The sequence below is a fragment of the Oncorhynchus masou genome, chromosome 1, assembly GCF_036934945.1.
Source record: "Oncorhynchus masou masou isolate Uvic2021 chromosome 1, UVic_Omas_1.1, whole genome shotgun sequence".
Taxonomy (NCBI): Eukaryota; Metazoa; Chordata; class Actinopteri; order Salmoniformes; family Salmonidae; genus Oncorhynchus; species Oncorhynchus masou.
Genome location: NC_088212.1, coordinates 29859648 through 29883790, shown reverse-complemented (window position 1 = coordinate 29883790; position 24143 = coordinate 29859648). Strand labels below are relative to the sequence as shown.

General features: G+C 42.9%; 1 protein-coding gene and 1 long non-coding RNA gene across 2 annotated transcripts in view; one reads left to right on the top strand and one right to left on the bottom strand.

The window, feature by feature from the left end:
* LOC135541647 (glycerol-3-phosphate acyltransferase 4-like) overlaps window positions 1-24143 on the top strand; it is a 40169-nt gene that overhangs the window by 3489 nt on the left and 12537 nt on the right. The window contains exons 2-7 of the mRNA XM_064967969.1: window positions 3890-4575; window positions 11247-11316; window positions 11422-11722; window positions 21953-22027; window positions 22153-22242; window positions 23890-23983. Coding sequence (XP_064824041.1) covers window positions 4402-4575; window positions 11247-11316; window positions 11422-11722; window positions 21953-22027; window positions 22153-22242; window positions 23890-23983 — 804 coding nt within the window. The 5' untranslated portion in view covers window positions 3890-4401. The remainder of the gene's footprint in view (window positions 1-3889; window positions 4576-11246; window positions 11317-11421; window positions 11723-21952; window positions 22028-22152; window positions 22243-23889; window positions 23984-24143) is intronic.
* Window positions 16193-23921, bottom strand: LOC135541675 (uncharacterized). Its single transcript, XR_010455984.1, has 3 exons — window positions 23837-23921; window positions 18609-18725; window positions 16193-18484 (listed from the first exon to the last, which is right to left on the bottom strand). It is a non-coding gene; the product is annotated as an uncharacterized LOC135541675 (long non-coding RNA).

Here is a 24143-nt window from a genome sequence, read left to right as displayed (position 1 = left end):
TTGTCAGAATTTGTGGATTTTTGTTCATCCGCCTCTTGAGGATTGACCACAAGTTCTCAATGGGATTAAGGTCTGGGGAGTTTCCTGGCGATGGACCCAAAATATCAATGAGCCATCCCCCAGCCACTTAGTTATCACTTTTGCCTTATGGCAAGGTGCCATCATGCTGGAAAAGGCATTGTTCTTCACCAAACTGTTCCTGGATGGTTGGGAGAAGTTGCTCTCAGAGGATGTGTGTTGGTACCATTCCTTATTCATTAGGCAAAATTGTGAGTGAGCCCACTCCCTTGGCTGAGAAGAAACCCGATACCGATTAATCAGCCAATTTTTGTATTTATTTATTTGTAATAATGACAATTACAACAATACTGAATGGACACTTATTTTAACTTAATATAATACATCAATAAAATCAATTTAGCCTCAAAAATGTGAAACGTGTTCAATTTGGTTTAAATAATGCAAAAACAAAGTTTTGGAGAAGAAAGTAAAAGTGCAATATGTGCTGTGTAAAAAAGCTAACGTTTAATTTCCTTGCTCAGAACATGAGAACATATGAAAGCTGGTGGTTCCTTTTAACACGAGTCTTCAATATTCCCAGGTAAGACGTTTTAGGTTGTAGTTAATATAGGAATTAAATGACTATTTCTCTCTATAAGATTTGTATTTCATATTCTCATAGGCACTTTACTATTGCCAGTGTAACGGTATAGCGTCCGTCCCTCTCCTCGCCCCTACCTGGGCTCGAACCATGAACACATCGACAACAGCCACCCTCGAAGCAGCGTTATCCATGCAGAGCAAGGGGAACAACTACTCCAAGTCTCAGAACGAGTGACATTTAAAACGCTATTAGCACGCACCCCGCTAACTAGCTAGCCATCGGTTACACCAACCTAATCTTCAGGAGTTCATAGGCTTGAAGTCATAAACAGCTCAATGCTTGAAGCACAGCAAAGAGCTGCTGGCAAAACTCACGAAAGTGCTGTTTGAATGAATGCTTACGAAGCCTGCTGGTGCCTACCATCGCTCAGTCAGATACTTAGATACTTGTATGTTCAGTCAGATTATATGCAACACAGGACACGCTAGATAATATCTAGTAATATCATCAACCATGTGAACCAGAAGTCAGACTGCTCTATCAAATCATACACTTAATTATAACATAATAACACAGAAATACGAGCCTTTGGTCATTAAAATGGTAGAATCCAGAAACGATCATTTCGAAAACAAAACGTTTATTCTTTCAGTGAAATACGGAACTGTTCCGTATTTTATCTAACGGATGGCATCCCTAAGTCTAAATATTGCTGTTACATTGTACAACCTTCAATGTTATGTCATAATTATGTACAATTCTGGCAAATTAACTACGTTCTTTGTTAGGAATAAATGGACTTCACACAGTTCGCAATGAGCCAGGCAACCCAAACTGCTGCATATACCCTGACTGCTTGCACGGAACACAAGAGAAATGACACAATTTCCCTAGTTAAAAGAAATTCATTTTAGCAGACAATATTAACTAAATATGCAGGTTTAAAAATATATACTTGTCTATTGATTTTAAAGAAAGGCATTGATGTTTATGGTTAGGTACATTGGTGCAACGACAGTGCTTTTTTTGCAAATGCGCTTGTTAAATCACCTGTTTGTCGAAGTAGGCTGTGATTCAATGAGAAATTAACAGGCACCGCATCAAATATATGCAACGCAGGATACGCTAGATGAACTAGTAATATCATCAACCATGTGTAGTTAACTAGGGATTATGTTAAGATTGATTGTTTTTTATAAGATAAGTTTAATGCCAGCTAGCAACTTACCTTGGCTTATTGCTGCCCTCGCATAACAGGTAGTCAGCCTGCCATGCAGACTCCTTGTGGAGTGCAATGTAAGGCAGGTGGTTAGAGCGTTGGACTAGTAACCGGAAGGTTGCAAAAACTAATCCCCGAGCTGACAAGGTGAAAATCTGTCGTTCTGCCCCTGAACAAGGCAGTTAACCCACCGTTCCTAGGCCGTCATTGAAAATAAGAATGTGTTCTTAACTGACTTGCCGAGTTAAATAAAGGTGTAAAAAAATCGGCAAATCGGTGTCCAAAAATACAGTTTACCGATTGTTATGAAAACTTGAAATCGCCCCTAATTAACCGGCCATTCCGATTAATCGGTCGACCTCTAGCGCTCACCTTGTCTTCTCCAGACAAGCTTTTTTCCGGATGCCCCAAACAATTGGAAAAGGGATTCATCAGAGAAAATGACTTTACTCCAGTCCTCAACAGTCCAATCCCTGTACCTTTTTGCAGAATATCAGTCTGTCCCTGATGTTTTTCCTGGAGAGAAGTGCCCTTCTTGACACCAGGCCATCCTCCAAACTATCCTCCTCATTGTGTGTGCTGATGCACTCACACCTGCCTGCTGCCATTCCTGAGCAAGCTCTGTACTGTTGGTGCCCCAATCCCGCAGCTGAATCAACTTTAGGAGATGATCTTGGCGTTTGCTGGACTTTCTTGGGCGCCCTGAAGCCTTCTTCACAACAATTGAACCGCTCTCCTTGAAGCTCTTGATGATCCGATAAATGGTTGATTTAGGTGCAATCTTGCTGGCAGCAATATCCTTGCCTGTGAAGCCCTTTTTGTGCAAAGCAATGATGACGGCATGTGTTTCCTTGCAGGTAACCATGGTTGACAGAGGAATAACAATGATTCCAAGCACCACCCTCCTTCTGAAGCTTCCAGTCTGTTATTCGAACTTAATCAGCATGACAGAGTGATCTCCAGCCTTGTCCTTGTCAACAGAGAGACTCACTGACATGATGTCAGCTGGTCCTTTTGTGGCAGGGCTGAAATGCAGTGGAAATGTTTTTGGGGGATTCAGTTCATTTGCATGGCAAAGAGGGACTTTGCAATTAATTGCATTTCATCTGATCACTCTTCATAACATTCTGGAGTATATGCAATTTGCCATCATTCAAACTGAGGCAGCAGACTTTGTGGAAATTAATATTTGTGTCATTCTCAAAACTTTTGGCCACGACTGTAGAATGAGGTCTGTGTTTCCGAGTTGGAATTCTGAGTTTGATGACTGTTCAAAAATAACCCATTACTTATGTAAATAAGTTTCTTCTGTTTTTTTTAAATTTTTAATACATTTGCAAAAATTTCTAAAATACTTTTTGCTTTGTCATTATGGGGTATTGTGTGTAGATTGATGAGGAAAACAAGTAATTTAATACATTTTAGAATACGGCTGTATTGTAACAAAATGTGGAAAACGTCAAGGGGTCTGAATACTTTCCTTGTGCACTGTTTTAAGAAGCAGAAGAAGTAAAAACAGCATCATTGTCATCAACATTGTTGCTTGTGCTGCATTGACCATGCAGACTGAATGCAAGTGTCTCATGGTCAAGCATCAACAAATGCGCTCCTTGAGTGACGAGGCGCGGCTAGGTCTGTGTGGAAAGCGGCATGAAGAGGGAGAGCAGAGAGAGATGACTCAGATAGCTGAGTAAGCTATAAAAACAGACGTTACACACGGCGTATCACATTTAACAATCCAAACATTCAAATACCGTTATAAAAGGTAATGTAAAAACCCCAACCGTTCTGTGCGGTATACCACCTAACCCTAGGCCAAGGTCCGGAGCCTGCTGGTTTTCTGTTCTACCTAATAATTAATTGCACACACCTGGTGTCCCAGGTCTAAATCAGTCACTGATTAGAGGGGAACGATGGAATGGAACTGGCTTTGAAGTGCAGAGTTGAGTTGAAGGCCTAATACCTTTGGGACACCTGGGAGTTTTCAATGGTTGCAACCAGAGTCCTTTGCCTTTGTTAACAAACAGAGTAGACTAACCTTCCGTTTTTGTTTACATTTCTTTCAGGTGCATGGGATGCTCAACTGAAGAGGCTTGCTACTTTTGGATCATTTCAACACAATATTCTCAATCCCTTTCAGGCTCCAAAAACAAAGGCTTATGTTCTATTGTTGACACATTTGAAACATTTTTTAAATTTTTTTTTAGAGTAGTGCAGGATGGAATTATTATTTTTTGTTGAGTTCTTCTCCGTTTTTCATTGTCGACCAATGCACCACATTAAGTTTGAATGATAGGAAGCTAAAGAAAATAACTTGACTGGAAGGCCCAGTTGCTGTAACATATTTCTAAAGCTGGGAGAGGCAGTAGCAAGATGCTGTCCTCTACAGCCATGGATTCACTGGCCATTTGGAGGAGGAGTCTGGTCCCTCAGACGTCTTAATGAAGGCCGTGTTCTGGCTGAGAACTGAGACCAAGGTCCTAAAAGGCTAACAAGTGAGGCACTGTCCTCTCCTGCTGTCGACTTGCCTTTATATTCTGTGTAGTAGGATCCCCACACTTCCCCCTAAAGCCTCAAGATGGGCCTGTTCTTAGACTTCAACCCCTTTGATAACCTGCTGTGCATTCTCCTGGGCATCTCCTTCACGGTGTGGTTCACCCTACTGCTGGTCTTCATCATCGTGCCTGCCATCTTTGGAGTGTCCTTTGGCATTCGACAGCTCTACATGAAAACACTACTAAAGATCTTTGAGGTGAGTGTGAACCACTTGAGTGTTTGCAGGGGTTCATTGATGTTATCAGTTTCTGGTCAGAGAGGACATCACATCTGACATTTGCACATGTATGATTAATATGAATGATCACTAATGGATGCTAGGCATAAACATTTCACACAACATTTATGACTGAATTAGACTTGAGTGGAGTGCATGGATTATGCTCACCGTGCAGTGATGTGGCAGTTCCCCGTGTGAACGTGCACTTGACCTAAACTGGGGTTTAGGAATGGGAATGCAGTTTTGTGTAGGTCATGCGCTTCCTCCCCATCTCCAATCCCTCACCTCCTACATCAAAGCTCCATTGTGTGAGTTCAGTTCAGGTCTGTATTTTCACTGTGCTCCATTTCCTTCCCATGAAGTCTTGCCAAACCCTTATGTTGTCACAGGGAGGCTGAGGCAGAACATGTGGTGTACACTTTATATAATGAGTGTGTAATAGCACACAAGAATAATCAATGACTCAACAATGTCATGCTTGTCAATATAATGGGCTACTGCCAAAAGAGTAAGGTTTTGATATCGATTCGTACGAAACCTTCCGTACATATTTTCCCATTGTACAAGTGTTCAGAAAGTGACTTTTTGGACCTGAATGCCAAAACATTTGAGAGATAAAGATGCTCAAAGTTTACCATGAGACATGTCTAAATCACTGGAAAATATAAACGATTTAGATTTATATTAGAGGTCGACCGATTAATCGTAATGGCCGATTAATTAGGGCCGATTTCAAGTTTTCATAACAATCGGAAATCGGTATTTTTGGGCACCGATTTGCCGATTTAAATTTTTATTTTTTATATACCTTTATTTAACTAGGCAAGTCAGTTAAGAACACATTCTTATTTTCAATGACGGCCTAGGAATGGTGGGTTAACTGCCTTGTTCAGGGGCAGAATGACAGATTTTCACTGTGTCAGCTCGGGGGATCCAATCTTGCAACCTTACAGTTAACTAGTCCAACGCAATAACGACCTGACTCTCTCTCGTTGCACTCCACAAGGAGACTGACTGCCTGTTACACAAATGCAGTAAGCCAAGGTAAGTTGCTAGCTAGCATTAAACTTATCTTATAAAAAACAATCAATCATAATCACTAGTTAACTACACATGGTTGATGATATTACTAGATATTAACTAGCGTGTCCTGTGTTGCATATAATCTGACTGAACATACAAGTATCTAAGTATCTGACTGAGCGGTGGTAGGCAGAAGCAGGCGCGTAAACATTCATTCAAACAGCACTTTCGTGCGTTTTGCGAGCAGCTCTTCGTTGTGTGTCAAGCATTGCGCTTTTTATGACTTCAAGCATATTAACAACTGAGATGAGGCTCGTGTAACCGAAGTGAAATGGCCAGCTTGTTAGCGCGCGCTAATTGTCGTTGTGTTGCTGGTTCGAGCCCAGGGAGGAGCGAGGAGAGGGATGGAAGCTATACTGTTACACTGGCAATAGTAAAGTGCCTATAAGGACATCCAATAGTCAAAGGTTAATGAAATACAAATGGTATAGAGGGAAATAGTCCTATAATTCCTATAATAACCACAACCTAAAACTTCTTACCTGGGAATATTGAAGACTCATGTTAAAAGGAACCACCAACTTTCATATGTTCTCATGTTCTGAGCAAGGAACTCAAACGTTAGCTTTCTTACATATCACATATTGCACTTTTTATTTATTCTCCAGATATCTTTAAGAAATGGCTTTCTTCTTGCCACTCTTCCATAAAGGCCAGATTTGTGCAATATACGACTGATTGTTGTCCTATGGACAGAGTCTCCCACCTCAGCTGTAGATCTCTGCAGTTCATCCAGAGTGATCATGGGCCTCTTGGCTGCATCTCTGATCAGTCTTCTCCTTGTATGAGCTGAAAGTTTAGAGGGACGGCCAGGTCTTGGTAGATTTGCAGTGGTCTGATACTCCTTCCATTTCAATATTATCGCTTGCACAGTGCTCCTTGGGATGTTTAAAGCTTGGGAAATCTTTTTGTATCCAAATCTGGCTTTAAACTTCTTCACAACAGTATCTCGGACCTGCCTGGTGTGTTCCTTGTTCTTCATGATGCTCTCTGCGCTTTTAACGGACCTCTGAGACTATCACAGTGCAGGTGCATTTATACGGAGACTTGATTACACACAGGTGGATTGTATTTATCATCATTAGTCATTTAGGTCAACATTGGATCATTCAGAGATCCTCACTGAACATCTGGAGAGAGTTTGCTGCACTGAAAGTAAAGGGGCTGAATAATTTTGCATGCCCAATTTTTCAGTTTTTGAACCCCCTGTCTCCACGAAATTCTATGATTGTGCCGGGCCAGCCAGGGAATCCCCAGCACCACTGGAAACGCAGGCGAATCAATAATAAAAAGACTGATACGCTCCCTATGATTCCCCTGCGTCACCATGTCCAGTGGGACCGTGGTCTCCCTGACCATCCCTGACCCTAATGGCCGGCTATCTAGGGAGTGCACGGGAAAAGGAGAATCTATCGGCACCAGCGGAACCCCTAACTTAAGGGCGAGTCCGCGATCCATAAAGTTCCCAGCTGCACCTGAATCGACTAGCGCCCTATGCTGGGAAGAGGGAAAAAAGTGAAGGAAAAAGGTTAAGACAAACAAGTGGCAAACAAGGGGTTCTGGGTGAGTTTGACGCTGACTTACCTGGGGTGATCGAGAAGCGTTCCGCCTGCCATCTCTACTCCCAGGCGGACTCCCCCAGCACCGATCGGCCGTGTGTCCTCTCCGACCACAGTTGGTGCAGGGAAGGCCTCCTCCTCCGGTACCCCGCGGCACAGGCTGGGTGGTGGAACGCACAGGACCCTCTCCGAACGCCCGCGGGCAGCCAGCAGAATGTCCAGTCGAATGGACATGTCAATCAGCTCATCCAGGGAAAGAGCGGTGTCCCGACACGCTAACTCCCTGCGGACGTCCTCCCGGAGACTACACCTGTAGTGGTCAATAAGGGCCCTGTCGTTCCACCCAGATCCTGCTGCCAAGGTCCGGAACTCCAGCGCGTAATCCTGGGCGTTCCTCCTCTCCTGCCTGAGATGAAATAGTCGTTCTCCCACCGCTCGGCCGTCTGGAGGGTGATCAAACACGGCACGGAAGCGGCGGGAAAACTCTGGGTAGTGCTCCCGCTCTGAGTCTGGGCCATTCCAGACTGCGTTCGCCCACTCCAGAGCACGACCCGTGAGGCAGGAGATGAGGACACTCACCCTCTCCGCTCCCGAGGGAGTGGGTCTGACGGTGGCCAGGTATAGCTCCAGCTGAAGAAAAAACCCCTGGCAACCCGCAGACGCTCCATCATAAGCCCTCGGTAACATCAGACGGAGGGTGCTGGAGTCGGGAGATGGGGAGTCCGGAGCCGGGGATGCCGAAGGTGGCGAGAGGAGACCACTCCTCTCCCATCGGTCCATTCTCTCCATCACTTGATCCATCGCGGATCCGATCCGATGGAGGACGGTGGTGTGGTGAAGAACCTGTTCCTCCACCGATGGGAGAGGGTTGGCTGCTGCTCCTGCTGACTCCATTCAATCTTTTGGTGCGGGATTCTGTAATGCTCCGGGTGTCGTGGGTGTGGAGTCAGACGCAGGAGACAGAGAGTGCAATGCTGTGCTCTTTAATGCACCAACGCACCACAGGGTGCTCACAATAATAATGGCCCCAAACACGGGGAATGAAAAATGTACAACTGAAAATTCACGACCAGGAACCAACACGTTCCTCTACTACAGAGCCGAAGGTTACAATAATTAATCCCGCACAACAGTCTAACACATAACGTTAGCATATCAAACATGAACGTTTACACCTCTCATACGAATATAAAAGTATAGTTTCAGCTTATTAAAATGACCTTAAAACAAATTACTGTATGAATGTTGGGCTCAACGAAACAACTGTTTACACTGCCCTGCTTTGAGGCGGGTAACTGTCGGGTGATTGTTGTGTGCAACCTCCGGAGGTAGCGTTCAAGATGTGAGAAATACGCACGTTAACATTGCAGTAATGTCTCTCGACAATCGATGCCTCTCTAGAATCTCTAAAAAATGATCCTTAATTCTTGTCAATGAAAATAGACCCTTAGGCATGAAGTTTACTTTGTAGGATCTGTGCTTCTGACCCTACTTGATCAACCATTCTGGCCTTGTTTAGCCTACTGATGGGTTAAAAAGCGTCTCTCAATATGATGAATCTGAAGTTTTAATGGTTGGTGGGAGCCTAGCTGCCTGGTCACATCTCACTAGTGAGCCCTTGCTAAAACTGAACTCGAGCTGAAACCAGAGAAGGTTATCACCCTCTTTCTTCCTTTCCTTTCTTAAGTGTCGAAAGTAAGCCTGTCAGCAGTTTCCAGCGAACCCCTTTGAGAGTGAATTCTAGTGCCAAAAATAAATGGTCCGGAGGGAGATGGCAGGGGCTTGATATATGAGAGCTTTTCAGCTCGCAGTAGTGCCTAGTCTAGTCAACCAGCATTTGTATGGTAGAAGTAAAGGGTTAAAATGACAGATTGTTGGAAACTAGGTGATTGTATGAAAAGGTTATACTTCACTTGGTTTCAGCAAATACAAGACCTTGGTATTGCTTCAATGATTAAAGTCTCCAACATGTGGAAATCACATCTGCTGCTGGTAACTTGAGTCACGAATGTAACTTCATAACTGGTATATGTGCATGTAGCAGCCTATGTGTGAGCTGGACTCTGGGATTCGTCTTGCTATCCAGGGAAGGATCTCCCAACTGGCAGCCAGCGGGTGGTTTTATTTGTCCCCCCCCAAAAAAACGTTTATTTTATTATTATAATTTTTGGGGGGCATAAAAGACTTTTAAACACCAGGAAATCAGCTTCAAATGATTTTAATTTAAGAAATCTATTCCCAAGTATTCCCACACATAATAGAGAGACACATGATCGTATACAAATGTAAGCAAGGTTTGAAAATATTATTTATGTTTAGGCTTCTTGCGGTCAATTTGTAGTCTACAAATGATTTATAATTAAGTTCCGGCCCCTCGACCATCCTCTCCAGACAAAATTGTTCCACGGCTGAATCCAGTTGATGATCTCTGATCTAGGGAATGGACAGGAACTTTCTCTCCATGCTTAGTATATCAGATCTCATGCAGAGAATGGTAATATTGCAAAGATATACCTGACCCTCTTGTATACCAGACAGATGACATAGCACTTTCTGTTCAGCAAGATTACATCAACTGCAGAGTAGAGAATGGACAAGGGAGCTTGGAACTCAATCTAGCCTATGCAGTATGTAGAGGTATCAAACACCAGCAATTTTTTTGCATAATCCTAATCGTGTGCTACCACACCCCTCTGTCGCAATTGATGTGTTAGCCTTGCTTTTCCTTGTTCCAGTTTACTGACTCAACAGGATTGCTATGCTCCTCCTTTACTAGCCTACACCCAAACATACACATTGGTGTCCCTATAAGCTACCCTTTAGTCTTATGATTCACATGTCATGGTATTTTGATGTCAGTAAGGATTTTGTTGTAAACAACTGTAAAATCTCCCGTCGGTGAATAGTGTTCTTTCAAAAGGCATAACGCCTCTACCTCTGTTGAAATGATCTTCTCCACAGGTGGTCAGCCTAGTAAATGTCCAGTCCTGTCAGAGGAATGTTGTGCAGCAGTTGATCAGATGAACCGCACCTACTGGCAAGGCCAGTTTCCTGGTAAAAGCCTTTTAGAATGTGAACACCTTCTTTTCTTAGCATTTTTGTTAGCTAGGTGCTCTGAGCGACTTCCATTAGCCATTTGGCTCTCAGAACTGTATTGGAGTATCGTGGATGTATAAGATGGATGCTTGAGCAGATTGGAATGTTCTGGCAGCAGAATTCTGCTCTGTTGTCTGTCTGTCTTTGTGAACATCAGGATCTTATAATGATGTAATGTGTTGTGTGAACTTGCTCAGTGCCTGGGGTTGAGTGAAGGTTGAGAACAGCAGATCCCCTCCCACTTCATCCTTCCTGTTCTGCCTGTTATTGCCAAGACATGGGGAACACTCTGTTCTTTTCCAGCCTCTTACTAGATTATTATTTGTCTAAGTGTGCACATATAGATACAATTTTCACATCTGCAGTGCTTTCAGCTTATGTGACTGTTCTTTGAGGCCTACATAAAACAAACAGCTACTATGTGAATGCATTTAAAAATGGAAAATAAAATATTACAATCTAATCATTCTAATGATGTATGTGGAGACAGACTTCCCTCACAATATCTGTCTGCCTTGGAATTGTAACACCAGCTAATATCAATAACTTATCATCATAGTAGCGTTAACAGATTTGATGTTCTACTGTTTCAGTTTCTGAAATATAGGCCTATTGAAAATGGCACTTGTTGAGATAATGTCTGCAATTTATTGCAAGTCTTTATGAGCTCAAGTGTTGTGGGTAAAAGACAATGGACATATCTATATAGACCTAGCTGTCATTTTAATATCTAATCTGACAAACCGACATAATTTCTGTAATAAGGCATGAAGCTGTTTGTCATTTTATGACATTTTATTTGGTCAGTCTATTGTTTAGAATTTGATTATTGTCTGAATGAGCCAGAAAGTTTTTTTCTCTGCAAAATGTAAGCTAACATCTGTCTACTTTAAATGACTCTCCTTGTAGTGGGCCACACATAGGATTGAAAGAGGAGCCAAGGACAACAACCATCTCTTGTACAAGCCTTACTCTAATGGTGAGTGACGGGCTCTGTGTATGAGTGTGTTGTTGTTAATGAGTGTGTCTGATGGGTAAATTGGTAGTGGTTAACCATTTCCCATGTCTCCCCGGTGCATTTCAGCCATCATCGCCAAAGAGCCCACCTCCCTGGAGGAGGAGATAAAGGAGATCCGGCGCAGTGGCAGTAACCGGGACCTGGACCATGCCTCCGAGTTTGAGATGTCCGACATCTTCTACTTCTGCCGGCAAGGAGTTGAGAGCATCATGGACGACGAGGTGACCAAGAGGTTTTCTGCTGAGGAGCTGGAGTCATGGAACCTGCTGACCCGTAGCAACTACAACTTCCAGCACATCAGTCTGAGGCTGACTGTCCTGTGGGGGCTGGGGGTGGTGATCCGCTACGGCTTCCTTCTGCCTCTCAGGTAAGACCGGGTCAAGGTTAGGGGAAGGGATCAGAAGTGGCGCTGGTTGGTTCAGTAATAACACTCTCTGTTTTCTGACATGTGTAAACAAAGATGGACAGGCTGACCTCAGACACCTCTCCTTGTTTCTCCTAGAGAACATATGACACACTCTTATTATATCATGGGAATTCATTGTAATCTGTGTACAGTGCATTCGGAAAGTATTCAGACCCCTTGACCCTTTCCACATTTTGTTACGTTAAATTCTTGGTTAAATGTTTTTTTCCCCTCATCAATCTACACACAATACTCCATAATGACAAAGTAAAAACAGGTTTTTAGAAATGTTTTTAAAACAGAAATACCATATTTGTGACTGACCTGCTCGATTCGGTTTTATTCAGCAAAATTTGAAATTGTGTTTTTTACATTGAATAAAAGTAGATTCAGAACTAGAAAATGGTATGTCTTACACTACAGTTTCAAGAACAATGGGAAAGTAATTTTGCTTTGAAAGTTGATAAACTTGTAACCTCACTTTTGACAAAATGGCCCTTGAATATTTTGGTACCTACAGGAGAGCTCTTCTTTGTCTACACCCATTCAGCATCGTTCACACCCTCTTAAACGCTTTATCCCCACCCATCTCTTTAAGGATTCACATATGAGGCTATGTACTAAACAACCAAAAACTTCAAGACACCTAGGTTGGTTTATACTACGGGTGTGTTCATAAATTTAATCTGGAGTGCCAGTGTGCTCTGGGCTTTCGTAAACTCAAAGTGTTGTCGGATTCGCTGTTCGTAAATTCCGAGCATTTCGCTCTTGGAGCATCCAGAGCGCACACTGGATGCTCTTGCTGAAAAGTAGGGTTGATCCGAGCGTTCTGACCTAACAGCAACAGTCAGGCATCCAAGCTAACTGGCTGACATTGGCTAGCTTGCTTGATACTTCTAAACACAAATGAGAGAACAGCTCATTCTGACCATTTTACTCGCCCTAGCAGAGCAGTTTAGGCTGTTTTTATGTTATCCAGAGCGTTGGTGACTGCAACTGTGCTGCTGGCAACAATTTAATTCCGCTTGTTTAAAATTTTAAAAAGTACCCCCTTTTTCTCCACAATTTCGTGGTATCGAGTTGGTAGTTAAAGTCTTGTCTCATCGACAATCGTACAGACTCGGGAGAGGCGAAGGTCGAGAGCCGTGCTTTCCCTGAAACACAACCCAACCAAGCCACACTGCTTCTTGACACAATGCCCACTTAACCCGGAAGCCAGCTGCACCAATGTGTCAGATGAAACACCGTGCACCTGGTGACCGTGTCAGTGTGCACTGCGCCCGGCCCGCCACAGGAGTTGCTCGTGCGCGATGGGACAAGGACATCCATGCTGGCCAAACCCTCCCCCAACTCGGACGACACTGGGCCAATTTCGCACCGCCTCATGGGTCTCCCGGTCGCGACACAACCCGGGATCGAACCCGTAGACTGCTGCGCCACTCGGGAGGCTTGCCTGGTGGTTTTAATTAAAGTCATTGATTGGGGAGAGTCCTACCTGCCATCCCATAGGTCTCCCGGTCGGGACAGAGCCTGGACTCGAACCCAGAATCTCTAGTGGCACAGCCTTAGACCACTGCGACACTCGGGAGGCCCCCTAATTACGCTTTTTTTGCCAAGGTTTACCGACACAGGCCATATTCAACCAGTATTGAGCGTTTGTAAACGTGTCAGATATTCTGCGCTCTGGCACACTCAGACTAGAGTGCTCTGAAATCGGAGTAGATAGCAAGATCAAATTTACCAGTTACGTCTATCGACAGTTGTTGCAGTGACATCATAAACATTCTATTGAAATAGTTACTTGCATAGTGGAGTCTTTTTAGCTGACTAGCTAAACAATGAACCATAACTCATAACATTACTACCCTGCATGAATATGCAGGTAGCTAACCTACCAGGTTCTAGCTAACATTAGACTATAACTAGCAATGCAAATGGCTCTGCGATAAGAATAATATTACTAAACAGATCATACAAGTAACGTTAGCTAGGTAGCTAACAGTACACTTTCACTTGAAATGAAAACGACTTTCTGACAAAATTAGAAACGTGTAATATTAGAAAATGGAGCTAGCTAGACTCTCTTACCTGTATACATGGATGGACGCTTCTCCCTCTGTCACGGATGCCATGGTTGCCCTTAGTTTGAAGATGTAATCCGGAGACAGGTGTTTTATACAACAGCCTTCTGGGTGTTCTCCTTTCAACTCTGTCTGCATATTTGCAATCAAACGCCAGAATTTTCTCAATTTCCTTAGCTATCATACTCTAATTCCATTGATTTCCAAACTCGGTCTTCCAGAAAGTGGAGAGCAAAACTTATGCAGGTCTACTATCTTTCAAAAAAGCCGTGTAAGAAAGGATTATCTACACATACTGACCAGCTCATATTATAAACAGAAGCGCACTACATGGGAGACCAATCCAAACTAATCTCTCGGCATGAAAAGACCACTCATTATCTCAGCCAATCATGGCTAGCGGTAATGTTGCTGTCTTTTTCCATGGCTAAACAAGCTAGGCTCGTAATTGAACTATTTTATTATTATTTACAGATGGCATACACGTTTGCTATTAAGGCACATGAAAGTTCACATGTTCCAGAAGGAATTTCTGCCATTACGTTCAAATGGTGCTCCTATGATGTAGTGACGCGCGACATGCCTAGTTTCCTGAAACTAGTCACATTTACCTATATTTTCAGACCCTTTGCTATGAGATTCGAAATTGAGCTCACGTGCATCCTGTTGCCATTTATCATCCTTGAGATGTTTCTACAACTTGTTTAGGGCCCACCTGTGGTAAATTCAATTGATTGGACATGATTTGGAAAGGCTGACACCTATCTATGTCAGGTCCCACAGTTGGCAGTGCATGTCAGAGCAAAAACAAAGCCATGAGGTTGAAGGAATTGTATGTAGAGCTCAGAGACAGGATTGTGTTGAGACACAAATCTGGGGAAGGGTACCAAAACATTTCTGCAGCATTGAAGGTCCCCAAAAACACAGTGGCCTCCATCATTCTTAAATTGAAAAAGTTTGGAACCACCAAGACTCTTCCTAGAGCTGGCCGCTCGGCCAAACTGCGCAATCGGGGGAGTAGGGAGTTGACCAAGAACCCGATGGTCACTCTGACAGAGCTCCAGAGTTCCTCTGTGGAGATGGGAGAGCCTTCCAGAAGAACAACCATCTCTGCAGCACTTCAAAATTCAGGTGGGGGAAAGATGAATGGCGCAAAGTACAGAGAGATCCTTGATGAAATCCGTCTCCAGAGGACTCAGGACCTCAGACTGGGGGGGAAGGTTCACCTTTCAACAGGACAACGACCCTAAGCACACAGCCAAGACAATGCAGGAATGGCTTTGGGACAAGTCTCTGAATGTCCATGAGTGGCCCAGCCAGAGCCCGGACTTGAACCCGATCAGACATCTCTGGAGAGACCTGAAAATAGCTGTGCAGAGCTTGCGAGGATCTGCAGAGAGGAATGGGAGAAACACCCCAAATACAGGTGTGCCAAGCTTGTAGCGTCAAGAAGACTCAAGGCTGTAATCACTGCCAAAGGTGCTTCAACAAAGTACTGAGTAAAATGTCTGAATACTTATGTAAATGTGAACGTTCAGTTTTTTTTCTGTGTTAAATTGTCTAAACCAGTTTTTGCTTTGTCATCATGGGATGTGTAGATTGATGAGGGGGAAAAAAACAATTTAATCCATTTCAGAATAAGGCTGTAACAAAATGTGCAAGAAGTCAAGGGGAATGAATACTTTCTGAATGCACTGTATGTACGTTTTCACTGCGTTCAGCTGAGAGGAAGCCATCACTTTCCATTAAGTATGGAGATATCCCCCCCAGGGCCAGGAGTGAGAGAGTTCGCTGGGCAGACAAAAGGGCAGTGACCCAGGACTAAACCAGTCTGGCCTGAGTCCAATCACCCATGAGCCAGCCAGGCCACCATTGTAGACCCAGACACACAGTCTCCCTCTCTATAGGCTACTAATAAGCCCCTGCTGCACACAGAGACTGAGCTGATGCACTTGGCCTCGCTGTCCCATGATTGCAGTTGCAAGAAGTGAACATAGAAAAATCACTTTCCCATAAACAGCTGTTTTATATGAAAAACAATAAGCAACTTTCATTCTGATTGTATACAGCCACTTAGGGGTTGTTCTCATTGATGAGAATTAAGAAGAATTTTGATAGGTAGCGATTCTCAAGAGACATGTAAACTTTGGCATTTCTCACATCTCTAACACTACTTCTAGAGGTCTCATCCAACAGTTGACCCGCTGTAAGCAGGGAAGTGTTAACAGAATTGTCTCGTTAAGACCAACATTTATACAGCACAAATACTAATAGCAGAGCAATGTTTTTGAAACAGCAGAAATGTATAGACATTTTCATTATATTTGAGACTTGTTTTATTGAGTTTTCACCTGAATCTGCACTAACAGCCTCTTACATTCTAAAAATGTTGCTGTATCTGTAAGAAATGGGAAGCACAACTGTTTTTCCCCACTTGGCTGCTCCAGGAAAGAAGTATGCAGCAAGACGCTGATCACCAGGGGAATTATCACCGTTTTCAAATCAAAATCAACGTTTATTTGTCGCGTACACAGATTTGTGGATTTTATCACAGGTACAGCGAAATGCTTATGTTTCTAGCTCCAACAGTGCAGTAATATCTAGCAATACAATAGCAATACACACATTCTTCAAAAAAATAAAAAATAAATAATGATTATGAAATATCAGAACAAGCAATGTCAGAGTCCGGAATATAAATGTATATATAAATGGTGTGTATAGACAGTATATGAATAGAAAAGGTGTGTACAGCAATAGTTATATAAGATGAGACATGAGACTAGAATAAAGTATATACATATAAAGTGGGCAACAGTAGGTAAACATTGCCAAAGTGATCCGTGTTCAATGTCTCTATATACGTACAGGGGGCCGCAGTCTCTTAAGGTGCAGGGCAGAGTACCGGGTGGTATCCGGCTAGTGATGCCTTTTCAACAGTCTGATTGCCTGGATATAGAAGCTGTTTTTCAGTCTCTCTGGCCCTTTGTTGCACCTGCCCTGTCTCCATCTGCTAGATAGTAGCATGGTGAACAGGCCATTGCTCGGGTGGCTGAGGTCCTTGATGATCTTCTTGGACGTCCTATGACACTGGGTGCTGTAGATGTCCTGGAGGCAGCGTGCCCCCGATGATGTGTTGGGAGAGCCATGTGGTTGCGGGTGGTGGAGTTGCCCTGCAAGGCAGTGATGTAGCCCCTGGCACCACTCTGCCAAGGCACTATCCTCCTCCCTGTAGGCTGTCTCGTCATTGTTGGCTATTAGACCTACCACCGTTGTGTCGTCAGCAAACTTGATGATGGAGTTGGAGTCGTGCGTTGTCACCCAGTCATCAGTGAACAGGGAGTACAGGAGGGAGCTGAGCGCACCCTCCTGGGGGGCACCGTTGTTGGTATTCCTCTTGTCAAGGGTGGGATAGGGCAATTTTGCATTTACCCTATGGAATTACTTTCATATTGATACCATTAAGCCTGGTTTGTTCGAATGTAACTTTAATACACTGAAACTGTACTTTTATATTCATATGAGAGGGGCAGATGTTCAATATGCTAAAGTTACTTGCTAGCATAGCTAGCTAGCAGTGTTATTGTCTTGCAAGCTACATTTAGCTAATGCGTGTATAAACAAGAAAATAAACCCTTTAATTGTCTGCATATGCTTGTGAATTGTTGCATTATTCAAGAGCGTAATATGGTTTGGTTGCATTATTCAAGAGTGTAGCTAATATGTTTTAGAGCAGTTGCTCACGTAGTTTAATAATTTGCAAGCTTAGTGGCTACCGTAATGCTGATAATTACGCTACATTTGGAGCTGCAGAGCAAGAATGTCACATTACCAGACACAATGAAAGGTAAGGCAAAATGTAATGTAAGATATAGATGTCAATGAGAATAGCCTCTAACTATAGCCTAGGAGGCTACAGTTTGTCCCATATGAAAACTGTTCAGATTGCATTGCAAAGTATCTGATCATAGTATCAAGTATTTTATGGCTTGACCATTGCCATGGAATTCCTGGTGATATCTCATAGGTGCCTCTAGTTGTTCCCACGGTAGTTTGTAAGTTTAGTCACTTTCATCTCACTGTCGTCATTTTGTGGTGAATCTCTAGAAAAATTTAGCTTTAGGCTAAGTAGCTTTGTCTAATGACTAATTACATGGCAATAGCTTTTCATTTAAGCCCCCTAAAAGCATGCCCAACAGCTGTCATCTGGCTGTGGAGTGGGAAGAGGTAAAGGTGTCCTTTTACTTCTTTAGGACATCAGGGGTGAGTTCAGATTGTAATCTGGTTTATGCGTGGGGGGCAGGTAGGACTCTCCCCAATCAGTGACTTTAATTAAAACCACCAGGCAGAGACCCATGAGGCGGTGCACAATTGTCCCAGTGTTGTCTGGGTTAGGGAAGGATTTGGCCGGCCAGGATGTCCTTGTCCCATCACGCTCTAGCGACTCCTGTGGCGGGCTGGGCGCATGCATGCTGACACAATGGCCAGTTGTACTGTGTTTCCTCCGACACATTGGTGGGTTAAGCGAGCTGTGTGTCAAGCAGTGCAGCTTGGCAGGGTCGTGTTTCAGAGGACGCATGGCTCTCGATCATCTCCTCTCCCAAGTCTGTACAGGAGTTGCAGCGATGGGACAAGACTGTAGCTACCAATTGGGGAGAAAAAGGGGTAAAGAAAATAAATCAACACCAGGCAGTGAGCCCCTACAACCACTTTAGGTCAGTGTTCTGAGTCTGTTAACCTCGATCACCTCCTGCTTACACACTCACCTTTCCTCACATGCGAAATGGAGCTAATGAGCTCTGCTAAATCCATATCTGTGCCTTCTCCACCAGCCCAGCCGTGTGTAGTTGGGATTCCCCTGGATTAGACTTGCTGCCTGCCAGCTTTACCACACATGATAACATGGTTCTTATTAATGAGAGTAGGCTTCACTTGGGTAATCAATACATTTATGTGTATCCAGTGAGAAAATCCGTGTCCAATTGACAGCTACCGTTAAGAGGGTAAATCCATTTGAATTCAATTCAATCATTTGAATTCAATCACTTTTTGACAGCACCCTTTTTGATATGAACGAACCCTTCAATACATATTTTTACATTGTATAAGTGCTCAGAATGTGACCTTTTGGACCTGAATGTCAGACTATTCAATAAATAAAGGTGCTCAAAGTTGACCTATTTTGCATTCCCTATTTTGCATTCCCCAAATAATATGCATATCTTATATTCTTGGCATGAGTAGCAGGAAGTTGAATTTGGGCACGCTATTTGTCCAAAAGTGAAAATGCTGCCCCCTATACCTTAAGAAGTTAAACAACATGGTCATTACTAGGGATGCACGATATATCGGTGAACATATCGGAATCTGGTTTAACGGCGATGTTAAAAAACGATGTTAAAGCTACTGTGCATACCTATATAGCGTAGGTATGTGACGTAATGACACCACGTAAAATTTTGCGCTGCACGTACAGGACAGCATTCCTAACCTAGCCCACACAATGTCTGCTATGTGGATCGAGCAGTCAACAAGTCGAGCAGTCAGTTGAAAGAGTAAGAACATTTCAGCGAGACAACTCAAAGGAGAAATCCATTAAAGCCAAGATAATGGAATTCATTGCCCTTGATAATCAACCATCCTCTGTCGTGGGTGATGTTGGCTTTCGCCGACTGGTCGAACACCGGTACACACTACCAAGTGCGCTATTTTTCAGATGTTGCCCTACCGGAGTTGCACAGTAATACCGTCCCTGCTATTAGCTTCACAACATACATACTATGGAATGCTGTTTGGGTCTTTGCGTGCCAAAAAAGATACAGTAGCACTGTCAAAGCTGTTAAAAAAAGTCTGCAAACACCGGCCACGAATGATGTGTTTACAATACTGCGTTGGTAATAAAGCATAATTTGTTCGACCGCAACTTCTGGGATAGCTAGATTTAGCTCGGTACCTAGCTAGCACCATTACAACCAGCCTGAATGCAATGACCTGCAATGAAACTGCAGTCATTTTCATTATTCTTAGCAATGATTTAGGAATCCTTGTAAGTATTAGCTAGGTTGCCACTTGTTGTTCGCCTATTGAAATTGAACTTCAGTTCCTGAAAATAAATAGCTAGCCAGCTACTTAACCCTGTTGCCCAGAGCTAACATTATAAGCAGCCAGCTAGCTTCATCTGGCTTGTGAGGCTCGACCGGACCGGGTTATGTGTTCAGTAGCTATAGTTGACTTTGCGGTTAGCCTTCAAAATTAAAGTATGTCATTGACAGTGATGCAAATGAATACAAATAGTAGAATTATGCCATACTTTTATTTTGAAGGCTAACCGCAAAGTCAACTATTGTGGCTAATCCTTATTGTAGCTAGCTTCACATAGATGGGGCCGACCACCATTAATCAAGTAAGAACTGTCTTATAAATTAGGGTTATTTTAGATGACACCTATCTATATAGCTAGCTAGCTAACTATAGCTACTGAAACAGATGTCGTTTTGCTATGTTTTTGCTGAAGAACATTGTTTGCATCCATGAGCTAGCTAGCTTTTTTTATGACCAGCACTGTAGGTGCGCGAGACAACTTTACCAGCATCATAGCATATGTATCGATGGATCGTTGAGACATATGAAATACGAGGGATAGTGTAATCAATGTGTAATAACTACATAATAAATTAATAAACGCGTTAAATTATTATGTGACGTGCAGTCATATTCAGGTCCTGATTGGTCAACAAGCTTATTTGACACGTCAAATAGTGTTATTTGACTTGTCTTTTTTGACACGCAAAGACCCAAACGGCATTCCATAGAAATCCTGGTTGAGAATGAAACGACTGAACAAATGAACAACGAAACAGCGCAGCACAGCAAGTAAGTGAAAGAAATAGGTTTTGATTATGTTTTACTGGTAATGGGGACATATGTAAATGCCAACAAAATAACCTTTCGGTTAGTGTGGTTTGTGTGTGTCTGTGTAATCTTTATTTAACTAGTTAAGAACAAATTCTTATTTACAATGACGGCCCGGATGACCCTGGGCCAATTGTGTGCTGCCCTATGGGACTCCCAATCATGGCCGGTTGTGATACAGCCTGAATTAGAACCAGGGACTGTTGTTACGCCTCTTGCACTGAGATGCAGTGCCTTAGATATTATCGGAGGTTATCGGACACAACATGCTCTTGAATACAGATCGGGTGTCATGTTTTGGCTGATAAATGTACTAAAATGGGAATAAAATATACATTTCTACTTTGAAATGGTACTACAATGATGGTTGGAGGTCCACATATCAAATAATGTGTGGACTGTTTTAAATGATACTGTCAATTCTCCATAGGAAACCTATTGAAATAATATAAATATAGATAATAGAATAAACATGACCATTTTAAGTTGGCATTTGACATTGGGGTGACCAGCGGCCATCTTTGTGGTAGTATATAGAAGTTACAAATTCAATTTACATTTCAATGGTATACCAGCCAAATTGCAGTGGTCTGAAGGGATAGGTCCATTCTATGAATTATATTTCTATGTTTTGAAATGACATCCACTGTATTCAAGAGCATGAACAAAAACCAAAGATGATGTAAAGTAGGGTTTAAGCTACAACACATGCGAATCTGGAAAAAAATTGGAATTTATGCGTTTTAGATAACTGACGTTGATGGTTAAAACGTTTCATAGTTTGTATTAAAAAAAAACTATTAAATTATAAGATAGTTTGACAACCCTGTTGTAAGCTTTTAAATTATATAAAACTCAACCGTTTATATTTTCCAGTGATGAAGACATGGATGTCTCATGTTATGGTGGGGTATTCAAAATGGACCCACTTTGAGCATCTTTATCTCCTGAATGTTTTGGCATTGTGGTCCAAAAAGTCACTTTCTGAACACTTCTTCCATGGGCAAAGTTTTGTTTAAATCAAAAGGGATGCAGTCAAAACGTGATTGCATTCAAGAGTGAAAGCACTGCCAGCTGTCGGCTTAGAAACCTTGAATAGGCCTATACTCTGTATGTTCTCTGATATGCACAGACGTCTATGATTAGACTGGGTTGTAATGGGCTGTGTTTGACTGGAGCTCTGTGTGTTCTCTGACAGGGTAACTCTTGCCTTCACCGGGGTGGGTCTTCTGGTCGTACTCACCTCCATCATCGGGTTTCTTCCAAATGGGAGGTAAGACAGGATTTCTCATAATTGTATCACTTTCCTTATTACCTGAGTAGTAACATTGTAATTAGGGTAGGAACAACATAGTAAGTGTTGAGACTCAGGCCCTGTTTTCTGTGTTTTTCCTGAAGGATGAAGAACTTCCTCAGTGAGCAGGTGCATCTGATGTGTTACCGGATCTGTGTAAGAGCTCTCACTGCCATCATCACCTACCACGACAGGTAAGCAGCAGAAACGCCACTCAACACACAGAATATTCATGCAAAACACGTAGAAAGCATTATTAGGAACAACATGCACTATATACCTTTGTTGAAAGATGAACACTACTGGTCTGTGTACTAGAGCCCACATCAATAAATAAGTTTGAATTCTTGAGCAATGACTGGAGTAGTCGCTGAGAGCCAGTAGCAATCTACATTCATGTCCACTGTGCTGAGCAGAGTCCGCTTAGATGGAGTTCAAAAGCCTGTAGACACGACCGCCTGGCGCCCACACACACAAAGCAAGGGCTGCTCCAACAAGGCCATCTCATTCCATTTAGGTCTGGGGTAGAGTACCCTTAGAGGCATCCAGCACAAACTGCTGCCCTGGACATTACCAGGCTAGGTGTCACCAAAGGGACAGGGGCAGAGAAACATGCAAATCTATCTTTCTTCAGGCATTAACACCCACAGTGTGATAGTCTGTGCAGTGGGAGAACAGTCCAGGCACAGCTAAGCAGGAAGTAGTACTGGAAGTTAATTGGATGAATTATATTTACCCAGACTACACTACACCACTCTACCCTAGACAGTTTATGTTACAGTGGACATTTACTTTGACATGATGCAAGCAGTTTTCTGTCAGGTTCAAATGTCATCTGATGATGAATTTGTATTGATCCTCAGTTGTTGTGGTGCGAGACAATGCCATACACTGCCCCCTGACCTGTCTTGATGTGTTGATTTGAATAACTGCCGTAGAGCACCGCCTTTACAAAACCACTAGTCACATGTTTGTTTGACAAAGCTCTTACTAGCCAATGTTGATTCAAATGAGATAAGGTAAAGAAGAATATTTGAGGAAATGTTGCAAAAAGGGAAACGTCTCTATCAAATTGAAAAAAGTCCTTCAGTCCTTCTCATCCCCAACTCTAGGTCAGAGAGGGAACTTGTCATATGAACTTGTCAAGATACCCTTTGTTTTGCAGTTTAAAAAAATAATATGAGCCGTCATAGTCGGGGAGTGTAATTAAACAATAGGCCTAGTCATTCAAATAAACCGTTAAGTCCAAGACCAGAAGGGTTAAGATAAACTCTGTCTGTGAAATTGTCCCTCAGAGCAAATGTTTTGGAAGACTTATCCATGATGATAAAAATAACTGATCATAAACTAAAGACGTTTACTACTAATAATAATAGACATTTCTTTATAGGAATGTGGTGTATTCAGTATGAATTATGTTCCGTCTTGCTCTGCCTGTTAGCCCTGAAGAAATCTACATGTTGTGCTGGGCCTGTTACACCATGTGCCTCTCGAGTCTGGGTGGGGCTAAAAATACAGAAGTGGTGTAAGATGGGCTCTCTCTTTTGGTAAAACGATCAGCAACATTATCTCCTCGGAATTTGGGCTCCTACCAGAGTCCAGCATGCTCAGGGGGTCTGGCTTTGAACTCCAACATCATTAGCCTCCTCCCACTTTCATGTTAATTAGGGAGAGGTGAAGGAGAGGGCGCTGAGTTTCTCCCTCAAACCCATTAGGACTACATTTTCCATCATCTACTGAGTAGTTAGGCTCTAGCTTACACTGGAATAGTAATTTACTGATACTCACTTGTCCCCTGACACTCATCCTGTCCCTCTCTGTCTCTCTCTCGATCCTCCCAGTGAAAACAAGCCCAAGAATGGAGGGATCTGTGTGGCCAACCACACCTCACCCATTGATGTCATCATCCTGGCAAGCGATGGCTGCTATGCAATGGTAAGGCCCAACAGCCATGATAAATGGCACACCAGTCAAACACAAGGCTACCTACTTCAGCACTGAATTACAGAATGATATGTCATATTTAGAAAGTTATTGGTGTGCTACTACCATAAAACAAACTTTTAGACAGCTGAAGCAAACACTCCAATTCTGT